Source organism: Nestor notabilis, unplaced genomic scaffold (genome assembly GCF_000696875.1).
Source record: "Nestor notabilis isolate BGI_N333 unplaced genomic scaffold, ASM69687v1 scaffold10498, whole genome shotgun sequence".
Classification (NCBI taxonomy): Eukaryota; Metazoa; Chordata; class Aves; order Psittaciformes; family Psittacidae; genus Nestor; species Nestor notabilis.
In genome coordinates this window covers 7,458-19,626 of record NW_009938726.1, presented here as the reverse complement: position 1 = coordinate 19,626, position 12,169 = coordinate 7,458, and the positions used below count along the sequence as shown (strand labels likewise).

Below are 12,169 nucleotides of genomic sequence, written 5' to 3'. Positions count from 1 at the left end.
AGAGGAAATGCGCTTAGAGAAGAGCAGGATTAAGAAATAACAATTTCAACTTCATGCTAGCAGAATAAACTTTTACTTAGAAATTCAGACAGATTCAGAGACAAAGAATAAAACATGTTTTCTGGTCTGCATTTCTTAAAATGCAGGATAGAAAATGCATCATAATTCCAGAAATGCTCTCTTGTGAGTTATCATTATGCAACCCACACACTTTCAAAGACATAGCTTGAAGCATATTTTTCTATGGGACACACTCTTCTGGCCAGTGTAAGCTCCAGAACATACCATATAATTAAAAAAAAGTCAAGATTAACCATGGCATGTGTGTTCTTTGGTGTTTATCCCTTTGCACCCAAGATTGTGACAGCTAATTTGTATTGCACTGAATTACAGTAGATCCCCTGTGTGCATTGTGAAAAACTTGAGATTGCGGCAAGCTGACCCCAATACTAACAAAAACATAGGTGATTAAAAGCCTATGCTACTTAATAATTTTTTTTGCATTCACTTATTCTAGAAGTAGTATCCAGACTGTGTGTATTACCATGCTTCTGCTCACTGTATATTTCTTCTAAACAAGTATCGAACTCAGGTAAGATTTGAAAGGGTGAGAATGATACATATAAGGAATTGCATCTGATGTCTTTAGATTCCGTATCTTTCAAATACCAGATACCTAATTATTTCTCACCTGTCCCAGAGATTTTGGCTGCAGCAGCCACAGTACACTGAATGTGGCAAATCTCCTTGGGAAATCTCCATCTCTCCTTTACTCCAGAACATCCAATTTAGGGCCTTTTACAATGATAAAGACCTTGATTCTTATCTTTTTTTCCCCAACAGAATTGGTACAAGACAAAAGGTGAATGTATGAAAACATCACTGGATTTTAAAATAATCAGATCGCATGAGCCTTTCCACCTCAAGCGTGAGGCCTAGAAAGTTACTTAAGTAAAAATAAACTTTTGTGCAAATACTTAACTCTAAAGGGCATGGCATCTTTTACTGAACAGAGATGGAAAAGGGCAAGTCAAAGCGTAAGGCGCTCTTTTACTACCCAAGTAAGTTTCTGACATTAACAATGGAATACACTTTCTTCTTTTTCCCCACAATAAGAATGTAATTGTATTGAACTGAGGTGAGTTTCTTCAAGATACACAAACTTAAAAATCAGTATGTAGTACAATTTATTAAGCAATAATGGAATGTCATGTAAGGTGATCCCTGTCTATCCAGATACTTTTGAGAAGCTAAAAAATACCATTGCTGACTCTGAAATAATGAGGACATAGATTCCTACTGAAGGAGACATTCTCTACCTTTTTTTTCCCCTCTGATTACAACAGGCATAGGTTCTGCTATTCATTGCACTGATGCTGCTACAGCCGTGAAGAAGCCATGATGCTACTTATACTCCATGACATATACTCCAAGAACAGTAAGTTTAGAAAAATCATGCAATATTTTCTTATTTCTACTTCAAAAGACAATACTGGTTATCCCCTTTGGGATTCTTTCTTCAAACAAATGTACACAGTTGGAGGTTCTGCTCTTTCTTTAAACCACAGTTGCAGTCACTTGGTAATTATAAAATACCTGGACTTACTAAGCATGTGGGAGGAAGAAAACAGATTGAGATCAATTACCCAAAATAAATTACTAAAATAAAATTGTTTCTCACTGAAAGCATTTTCCATAAACAATGACAAGATAGATTTCTTCTCACCAGACTGATGGAGCACAGGTTGAGCTGAGGCCCCTAAAGAAGGCCTTTGTTCATTATCAGGAGAGGACAATAATGAAGTTGAAGGGGGACTTTCTGCTGAAGATGATGTTGAAGGAGCTTGGGCTGACATTGTAGAAGAGGAAGATGATGGAAGTGGTTCAGAACCATCTACTTCCATTGCAGTTTCTGATTCTGTAGTAGGTGGCACGTTATTAGTAGCAGGAGCATCTGTCCGATTAGTCCCACCTTTGATTAAAAATAAAATAAAAAAAGCCAAGAAAATAAAGAGCCCAAAGGTAAACTTACTTTGCCTCTAAAGATCCCTTTGCATTACTATTCATATGGTGAAAAAGCGTGCTCAGTTCTTCAGAGTGCACTACATATTTTTTAGTTTACACTTCACAGAGGCTGACATTCCTGGACTGTACATCCAGTATAGGCATACTTTCTGTTGTAATTAGTATTCTTGAAAAGAAGGAAATCACCTCTGGACCGTGATCTTCCTCTTCCTCGATTGCTCTGTGCAACTTCACTAGCTTCTTCAAACCATCTTGACAGCATGTCTGACATCCTCTGCATTAGGGAGACATTAGGACTTTGCTCCCCTGCAAAACAAGTAATACTGAAGTTTTATCTACAAGTTTACAAAAGCGTTCACTTTCCCCCTTCTTTTTTCTTCTATTAAAAAAAACCCCTGCACTGCAACTTATAACTCCCTGAATCATCTCCTTTTTTCACCAGAACAGTCCACCAAGAATTGGCAGCTGAGTAAAGCACCACATAAAAACCAACACTCCGTCCTCCTTTTATATTATACAATTACCTGGAGCTCTTGTACACATGACATTGTGAAATTTATGTCATTCAGTTTTAAATGCTGGTTAAGTAAGAAAGCCTAGATTTTTATGTTTTTTCCAGCTAATTATAAAATAACCACTCTTATCGTTAAACAATGAAAGAGCAAAAAGACTAACATAAAATTAGCAGGTTTTTAATATTTCCAAAAGGCTTCTTCATGACTTAAGATTTTCCTTATAAGCACAATTTAATACAATAGCAGTGCTCTTTTAGGGTTTTTAATTTTCACCTTTTGGATCTAATCTTAGGATTTCAAAAGACTCTCAAGCAGCAAAATCTTTGACATACTTTCGACATAACTCAAACCATTTTATTCTCATTTTATACTTTATTACATACGAAACAACACTTGTTCCAAGAGAGACTATAGGAAAAATTCCATTTGTAAAGAGCTGAAATAGAATATTTAATCTTTAAGTGCTTTTTGTATTCTGTGAAATGTGGTGCTTTGGTGAGGTTCTTTGGTTTGGGGTTGTTTTTAACACATTGGCCTTTTCCAATAGAAGACTATTCCTCTGGACTGGACCAGACCATTCCACACATACTCAAGTAAGAGCTTCTGCTCACCCCCCTTAACCACTTTGGAACTAGATGGTGTTTAAGCAACTTTTGGAAAAGTTTTGAAATTGAAGACCTTAGGAAACAGAATCCCTGTGAAGTACAATTACTTATCAAAATACAGATGTGAAAAAAAATTTAATATCCTGCATACAAAAGCTAACACTGAAAGGTTCTGGAATGTACTTGGGAAGAACATGTACAGTGGAAATATGCCTCTCAACGATCAGTGCTTCTACCCACACGGATGTTATAAAAGCTGAAAGATTAATCAAATATCTGGAGCAACTGATTATCTTTCAGGACCATATAATCTTCACTGCTAGGATATAGCTTTAATATATCATCACTAGACCTTGCTTTTAGATTATTTGCTTGAGTTTAAAAGGTATTGTTGGGAATGGAAAAGGGAAGGGGAACACACCACCATCACCTGTCCCAGACAATGTCTCTGACCCCAATGCCGTTGTCTATCCACATTTTCCCACTGCAAGTCTCTAACCTCGGAAGCTCAGAACACACACACAAAAATAAAATGCAACAGCTGAAGGAAATAGACAAAAGGTGGTTAATGATGGGAAGAGTGGACAATGAACAGAAAAATAAGTCACTGGTCAACACCACATGCCTAATTAATGCAATAAAGCTATTATCTCTCAGTCACTACAGCGTTGTATCAAATAATGCACAGTAAAGATACCGAATCTTTGCTTTGAGAAAACAAAAATCTAGACAATGTCTACATTGGAGGGGTCCTTTTCCCCAGCAGCTTTATTTGATATTATGGGGAAATGACAGCTAGAAAGACACTAAAGATATTTTTCTGAGAAAGAATTTAGATGAAGTGTTGTGAATTGAGTTTAATTAGCTGAATTCCTTTAACTGAGTTTTTTGACTGGGTAGTTTTGTTTAGCATTAGGTAGTCACTTAGCATGGGAAGCTGAAGTTGCTGGAGCCTTATGCTGCAAGCAGCTAATTCCCAACTAGATAAAGCTGAACTTAATTTATAACCTGTGCTTAGTTATGTAAACAAAGGCCTTAAGACTAGTGCAAACTGGAAGATAAAGGAGTTGCAAGGAGCAACAAACGGGGATAAGAAGGAACTTACAGCCGGCCTCAAGAACACAAAAGAATCTAATGATGGGTGAGGAGACCCCAGACCAAAATTCACCACTGGATCAAGAGACAAGTGCCAAGGCACGCAAACAGCTTGTGATGGTCAGGTGCACAGCATGTAAGGGTACAACCCCCCAGGAATTCCTCTATTCTGGCTCTCTCCTCAGAGGCACCCAGCTCAAGCTGTTCCTATTCCTGTATCACTTGATTATTTTCCTAAGAATCATGCCAGAAACCCTGGGTGAAGAATTTTTTTTACAAAATTTAACAAAAGCAACTTTGTCCAAAGGCAAAGCCACGACTAATTTTGATGGGAAAAACCTGCAACAAAACTGATAGCTAAAGACTGCCTAATATGAGGAGGTATACAAATACGGTGTCTGGAATGAAAGCATCAAGTAAGCACAATGTAAAACTGTTAATAATCAAATCCTGTGACATTAGGATAAAAAGGCACATGGAGAAATTATGAAACTAAGAAAGCAGTTTAAAAGAGAGCAAAGAAAGTATTCCTTTATACAGCGGGTGAACTTCTGGATTTTTTTGCCATGAGTAATGTTACCAACAGGTTCAAAAACGGATTACAGAAACTCGCAGGCAATAGAACCATATGCACATTCTAAAGGAACAGGTAGGAATATACCCTCTAAAGTTACTAATCCGGTAATTTTGAATACTGGAGGAGCAACAAAGACAAGAGTCTAAGATAAGAAGACAGGTTCATGTTCTCTCCTTAAACAGCATCTCCTATTGTCTGTGTCAGATACAGAACCTGCTCTACATGGACCATTAGTCTGATACAGCTAGACGCTTCTAGTTTGGGGATCAGGAAGACGACAAAAGCAACACAGAAAATCCAGAAAGGGCAATGGTAGGCAGAAAAGGGAACTAGAACAAGTACAGCTGTCAGATTTAAACAGAAACACAGCATTAGATGAAGAGCAAGGTAAGTGACAAAGCATCCTCTGCCCTGCTTTGGTATCTCATTTTCTGACACTAAAGTATAGCTTTGGAAATGCTCTATCTACTAAAATCTCAAGTAATTGAGTACTATATTACAAACATGAAATGATAAGTATAAAAATTAGTTACTACACATATTTTATTAAAAAGTGAAAGATACTAGAATCCTATTGTTTTGAATTCCAGACACCTAATGTAACCATTACAGAGCATTTCATTTGTAACTTTGATTGCATGAGTCTTCACTACAAAAAGAGAAATACGTATTTGTGTTACTACATGACCAATGACAATAAAGTAAGCTCCTCTTGATTTACATCAGCCAAACTGCAGCAACATAATTTTTCTGGTAAGAATATTTTCAACTTCGACATTTTTAAAAATCACTGCAGAATAGCAGTTCTGGGTTAAATTCTAAAAAAAAATAAATAAATAATTTTAAGACCTTTCTGATTCTTAAAACACGGACAGTTTAATCTGAAGAACTTGCGTATTTCAGAAATACTTAAGAATGGAAGAATAAAACCCCAACCAAACAAAAACAACAAAAACCCAAGCAAAACAAAACCCACAAGCAGAGGTAACACCCTCCCCTCTAACTGCAAACACTTTACCATCTCTTTCTCGCTCACTCTCGGGCCTTGCTCTTGGTCCAGTGTCTGACCAATCCCCTCTTAGCCGCAAGCGTTTAACAGGAGGTTGCCGTAACTAGGAGAAAAAAAGGTGGAGGGTGGGGAGAGGAAACGTAGGAACAAGAAAAGCATTACAAAGCTATTTATGTTGGACAGTACAGAATTTTAAGTCTAAGTTAAGTGCAGCATCTCCATTTTCTTAAGTTACATAAATTTGTATCTGTCACAGCTGTCTGTTCAGATAAACTATGAATAAGCACAACACGATATCAACAGAATGCAAGAGTTTCAGCTACACAGTTCAACAGTCTAACCCAATGACCCTCAAAACTAACATAGCTTTTATTTTATGCAATACTAACTTTACTATGTTGAGGTTTTCCATTGTGAGCAATAATAATTAAAGTCTCTTCATGTTAAAAATGAAGCTTCAGTTTCATGGAATATGGATTTGGTATTAAACAAAAGGAAAGAAACAAGTAGACATTAACAAAACAAAAGAATTTTTTTGAAAATAAACTTCAGTTTATTTTTAACCTGTGGGGTTTTTTTATAACAGAGTTTTTTGCAGCAAGAAGTATAAAACAAATACTACGTAAGTAGTATTACTTTCTGCAACTTGAAGAGAAACAGCTAGTGCTTTGAATATTCAGAAAGGCAGCTCAGAGCTTGAAATTAAGTGTATTGGCTGGATGTTTCTGGCTTAAAAAAGAAGAAGAAAAAAAGAGAGAGAAAAAAAAACAAAAAAGGTGAACAGTTGTGCTGAAAATTTTAAATTAAATGCAAAACCCTTGTGGTGAAATCACATTAAAGTGTTAACTTTCAGAAGCCAGCAGATTCAGGAAGAAAGCTTTACATTCCTTCTACTGCTACAGAACTTAAAGCCAGGCTGAAAATAAAATAGCATTTAAGGGAAATCATCCAGCAAGAAGAGATTACAGAACATATTCTGTGCCTACAAAATAAAAAAATGTATAGGATGTGTTATTAACAGGTGGTCACGGTCTTCTCTCTACAGTAACCGAGCAGTCAATTCTCCACTAAATTACTTCACATCAGATTAACATTACATAGAAAAAAGGGAGAAGTGGAGAACCATTTGTACATCACAATTTTCTGGGTTCCTCTTTGCTTTCTCCTGCCCCAGTGAGTTAATGGTGTAACTCACTGAGGACATTAGTCCTCAGTCCTATGAATCTACACCTCCTTCTGATCAACATTATTTCTCCTAATGGCCCAGTAAATACAGGATGGTCATTGCTAGTAACAGGCCTTTTTTAATATTGCTCAGTGGCAGTGGCTTACCTCCTCAATCTAAACATTCTGTACCCCCTCATCTCTGTCATTAAATGACAACTCTCAGCAAAGAGTATTTATTTCAAGGAATATGCTTTTGGTGTCATGGAAAATAACAGAGAATACACCTCGGAGTGACCTGCCACCCTTGCTGGTTTTATAACCTGAAGTTCACATAGATGGCCTTATCTTTAGGAGAGGGAAATCAGAAAAGAAACGAAACCCAAGTGATAAAATACTGTAAATATATAAATAAATATATTGTAAACATGCAACTTTTGTAACACAATCTACCTGTCACATCACCGTCTATGAACAGCAATATGAACTGAAGATTAATTTAAAGGGAAGTACAAAGTGTGCCACGAGAAAAAAAATATAAAACATGAAAACAGGTCATCTTAATCACTTGCCTCTTCCCGTCTCTCTTCAGCAGAAGGAACTTTAAGTTCTCGTGCTGTGTCATCCTTGGGATCAAACAAGTATATGTAATCCGAAGAGTAACTAACAAGGATCTCTTGTCCATCTTCGCTATAGCATAGAGATGTTACTCTGCAGGATTTGTTATTGAGATGAGGAGGAACAAAACGTGCCACCATTCCAACAGTGCCCCTACCAGCATAATTCCCTGTATTAAAAAAAATAAATAAAGGGAGGGGGGGAAGGGAGAGAAGAGAGAGAGAGAAAGAAATGACACATTTACTACTGCAAATTTTCAACAGCTTCAATATACTCTTTATTTAACATCCAACAAAAGATGATCAGGGAAAAGATAAGTATCCTGTAGCTTCTGCATTAAATTGGATCTGAATAGTGACAGATCTTACTAATAATTTATATTTTTATTTACAAACACTATGTACATTATTAAAAAAGTGAGAACACACACAAATATAACCATGTGTCACATACCTATCAAATGATGGTGTATGGATGCTGCCAAATATAGCACAAATAGAAACTCTGGAAGCTAAGAACATTTACACAGTAATAATTCATATCTATATGTACACACAAATTAGGAAGGAATTAATGATATGAAGTTTTGAAAATTTACGACACAAATTTCCTACCCAAAATGTTTTTTTAAATACTAGTTTTCCTTTGAGACATAATAATACTGTCCCTTTCTCTTCCATCACAGTCATCAACAGGAAAACGCTGCAAGAAATGACAGATTTTGCGACACAGATTACTTGCATGAGTGTGTATGCACAGCTATGTTTATTAATTCATGTGTCCAGACACTGATCATACATTATAAGAAAGAGATATGTTTGAACTATGCAACACATTTTTGCTTGTCACCCCTAACTTTTTTATAAAATCCCTGGGTAAGCATCTGAAGCATTTGTAGCTCTTCAGTGAAATTATGCTAGATATAGCAACAACTACTGCAAAGCTAAGCATATTCCATGATCCTATTCAGTTCATAAGATCCCTTCCCATAAGAAGCAACACATTCCAGCATGGCAGAGTACAAGAGTATAAGGACTGCATTAAAATTCAGGTGGACCACTGCAGGCTGCAGTCACTAGCTTTTTGGAATCCTGGAATCACACATTTCAAGACAAAAGAAGAGACATTACGAAAGGTCTTTTTCTGCCTTCAATATACAGTGTACTCTAAGATGGATGAAGAGATTTGAGTTTACTTACTTGAAGATTTCTGTATTAACAAATATTAGAGTGAAATTACTCTATTATTACAAAGCATAATTCTCAGACAAGAAAGCTACATTTCATTCAGTATTACACTTCAGTTATTCATCATCTATTTTGGGAAAAAAGAACAGAAATTGGCACTGCAAATGGTTATAGAAGCTTACTGTAAGGTATGGTTCCTACCTGTTGCTCTTGTACCAAGCATTCGTCGATCATATATCCTTACTGAGCTGTCAGAACAACCCACAGCAAGATAGTATGGGATTGGTGGACAGATAGCAACAGAAGTGGCAGCACGCCGACAGTTTATTAAAATATCCTGGAACAAACAGAAATCCAGCATTCAAATAATGACTCTGAATATCTGAAGTATAATTCTATTTTCTACTTCAGGACATTTAGTCAATGAGGTTTTGAGAAAACTAGTTCTGGCCCTGTGAAGATAGATTGTAAATACATCAAACAGAAACACCACTGTAGAGAAGGAAAACTATCAGAGAGTGAAATATAGCATGAGATCAACTAAAAAAGCAAACAAACAAAACAGACCAAACCACAGGAAACAGAAAAAAAACATTTAAGAATAGATAAGCATAACAACCACAGATTTACAAACTAGCTCGCACCTTGGATTTTCCTATGGAAACACAGGTAACTGTTGAGTCAGAAGAGTACCAAATAGGTAGACACAGTATAAATTAATTTAAAGGATTAGAATAGATTTAATCTATTTAGATTTAATAGACAATTGGATAGAGAAAGAAGAAAGAAAGAAACCCCTAAAACTGATAAATATGCACAGAGCTGAGTAAAATTAATTGGGGGTAGCAGTACATACTTTGGCTTCAGTTTTTCTTCATTATTAAAACTGTTTCTGAAACCCAAACACAGTGGACACCACCAATACCTTACCTTCTAGGGAGTAATACCAGTGACTAATTTGATCTGGTATAATTCATTACCAAACCTGTTCTTACACAGGGACAAAGGATGCTCAAGAACACATGGCTGGAGATGATTTTCAAGGCTCATTTTTTGCCTCCAAATCTACACTTCATAGTAACTAAAGTAAACCAGACCAAAAGATTCAATTACAACTAGAATCCTTTCTGCCATATCTGAAGCCTCACACTGAAGTTCATAAAATAACAAAAAAAAAAAACAAAAAACAACAAACCCAAAAAAAACCCCACAAAGGAGAGATTAAAATTAATTTAAAAAAAAAAAGTAGAAATAAAAAAGACTCCCCAAACTTTTTTTGTTTCTTGGGAAACATGTTGTCATCTCCACCAACGACCCTGAAATCTATTATTTCTAAAAGCCTTACCAGAATTCATATCCTATGTTTGTATGATGTACAGCTCTACATTTAGGTCATCTTTATTAAAAGATTTCACTCTTACATCTTTACAATCTTCCTTTGTGCAACTTGTTTTGATTCGAGTATCAAACCATCTTACAGTGCCATCTTCACCACAAGAGAGGAAAGTATAGGGATCATTTGGTACTGTCATAATCTGATAAAAAACAAAGAATTAAAAAAAAAAAGTGTTAATACTTCCAGAAATACCATTAATTTGAAAATAGAAGCATCAATATCTTGAGCATCAGTAAAGACTGAAGCAATTATGACTCAAGTTAAACTTTCTATTGAAATAAAGAGGAAAACTGAAAAATTAGTGACGTTTCTTCATTTTCAATAAAAGGTTTGAACTACTGAAATTAAAAGAAACTACGGAATTTCACATAAGATTAAGTATTTATAGGTCAAAATTTAAAGGTATTTCTATTATCTTTTAATAAGGAACACAGATTTACTGTTTCAGGTAAGTAATCAATTTGCTGCAATAATTTAACAGAAGCTCAGTTTTTTCTCTATCAAGTAATAGAAGACAGTAAGAAACAAAACCCTCAAGAAATCGGAATGACATGAAAATACTAGATGGCTTTCATTCCCACTGGGCCATTCCTTCACATTCAAACTAGTTCCCTGAAGCACTTTGCACTAAAGGCTGTTACTAACCTACCCCCTCACTGCATTTTATTTTTTATTTTAATTTATTTTTACCTCTTAAGAGAGCACTGCATTGCACCATTTTCCTGACCTCGGCCCTACTCAAACTAGGGAAGAGCCAGATGGAGTCTCACATGTATGGCATTACTCAAGAAGGCTTCCTTCAGACAAAATGAAAAAGCAAGTAAACCATAATGTTAAAGCTGAATTCCACAGGCTGTTCACATGAGACATCACGCTTTCACACGCTGTCCTTTAAACACAGGCAGAGAATGTTGTGGAAACTAGCAGTATTTTTCTTTTTGTACACTACTGCTATCAGTAACTTCATAGAAACTTATAAAGTACAAAAATCAGTAGTGTAATGTGCTAATTCAACACAGAGCAAATGAGTGAGTCTTTAATACTTTTTTATATGATTACTTATTCCTCGCCCCCCCAGTAAAAGTAATCTATGGATGTCTGAGGTAACCTATGCATATCTGTAAATCTCTCTACCTAAAGTGGGATTACAAATGCAATCTCTGCAGGATTCAGCTTTTCTTCTTGTAATGCTCAGTATATTAACTGAGAGGATGTGTGCTATGCCAAATCTTATTGCTGCCAAACAAGTTTAAGAGACAGACCAAAGACAAGGTTTTAATAACAATGGAACAATAAACTTCTAAACTATGACCATTACTCCTCAATACATTAGTGTAACATACTGAAATTAGTGCTTTTCACTAACCATTCACTCAAATTGATTCCATTAGTGTAGTTATAGTTAGCCAGCAATTGTTCTTCTATCCACCAGATACTTCCAGCATTGCTGCTATATTTTGATGCAGAGCTTTCATTTATATGATTCACTTTGTTCCAAGTATGTTGCTGAATGTGGTACTTTAACACCGCAAGGTTGTGTTTCTAGTAGCTGCATTTTATTTTTGTTCACACTGATACTATTTCACAATACACATGTAGTTGTGCACTACATACATTCACTTGAACAACAATTTTTATACGCGGTGTTTAAAAACATACCAAGTACTTTATAAATACAGAAATAGAGAAATAGAGATGTGAAGACTCCAATAACTACTATATTTATGTTCAATAAGTGCACATTATATATATAAATCCTTTTTTAATAAAAAAAAAAGTTTTCTATTTAACTTTAAAAATATATAGCTATATCATTATACTGTGCCGAAAATATGAAGATAAGAGTTATTCATAAAAGTATATTCTTTCTGAAATGCCATTAACATGAAGGGCAATAAAGAAAAGCATTTGGCTGAGTAAAAATAAACATGTAATGGCCTTGTATAAACAACAAATTCTTCAGAAACATATTTCAAGA

General features: G+C 35.5%; 2 protein-coding genes across 2 annotated transcripts in view; both read right to left on the bottom strand.

Annotated features, from left to right (window-relative positions):
• The window catches only part of DCAF6 (DDB1 and CUL4 associated factor 6), a 49,587-nt gene extending 41,818 nt beyond the window's left edge, over positions 1–7,769 (bottom strand). The window contains exons 1-4 of the mRNA XM_010019484.1: positions 7,563–7,769; positions 5,836–5,929; positions 2,212–2,331; positions 1,727–1,972 (exon numbers count right to left, since the gene is read on the bottom strand). Of these exons, the coding sequence (XP_010017786.1) occupies positions 1,727–1,972; positions 2,212–2,331; positions 5,836–5,929; positions 7,563–7,748 (646 nt within the window). The 5' untranslated portion in view covers positions 7,749–7,769. The remainder of the gene's footprint in view (positions 1–1,726; positions 1,973–2,211; positions 2,332–5,835; positions 5,930–7,562) is intronic.
• Positions 7,770–10,077: 2,308 nt separating this feature from the next.
• LOC104409575 (DDB1- and CUL4-associated factor 6-like) overlaps positions 10,078–12,169 on the bottom strand; it is a gene marked incomplete at its 5' end in the record, with an annotated part of 7,953 nt that continues 5,861 nt past the window's right edge. Inside the window, one exon of the mRNA XM_010019485.1 lies at positions 10,078–10,330. Within this exon, the coding sequence (XP_010017787.1) occupies positions 10,154–10,330 (177 nt within the window). The remainder of the gene's footprint in view (positions 10,331–12,169) is intronic.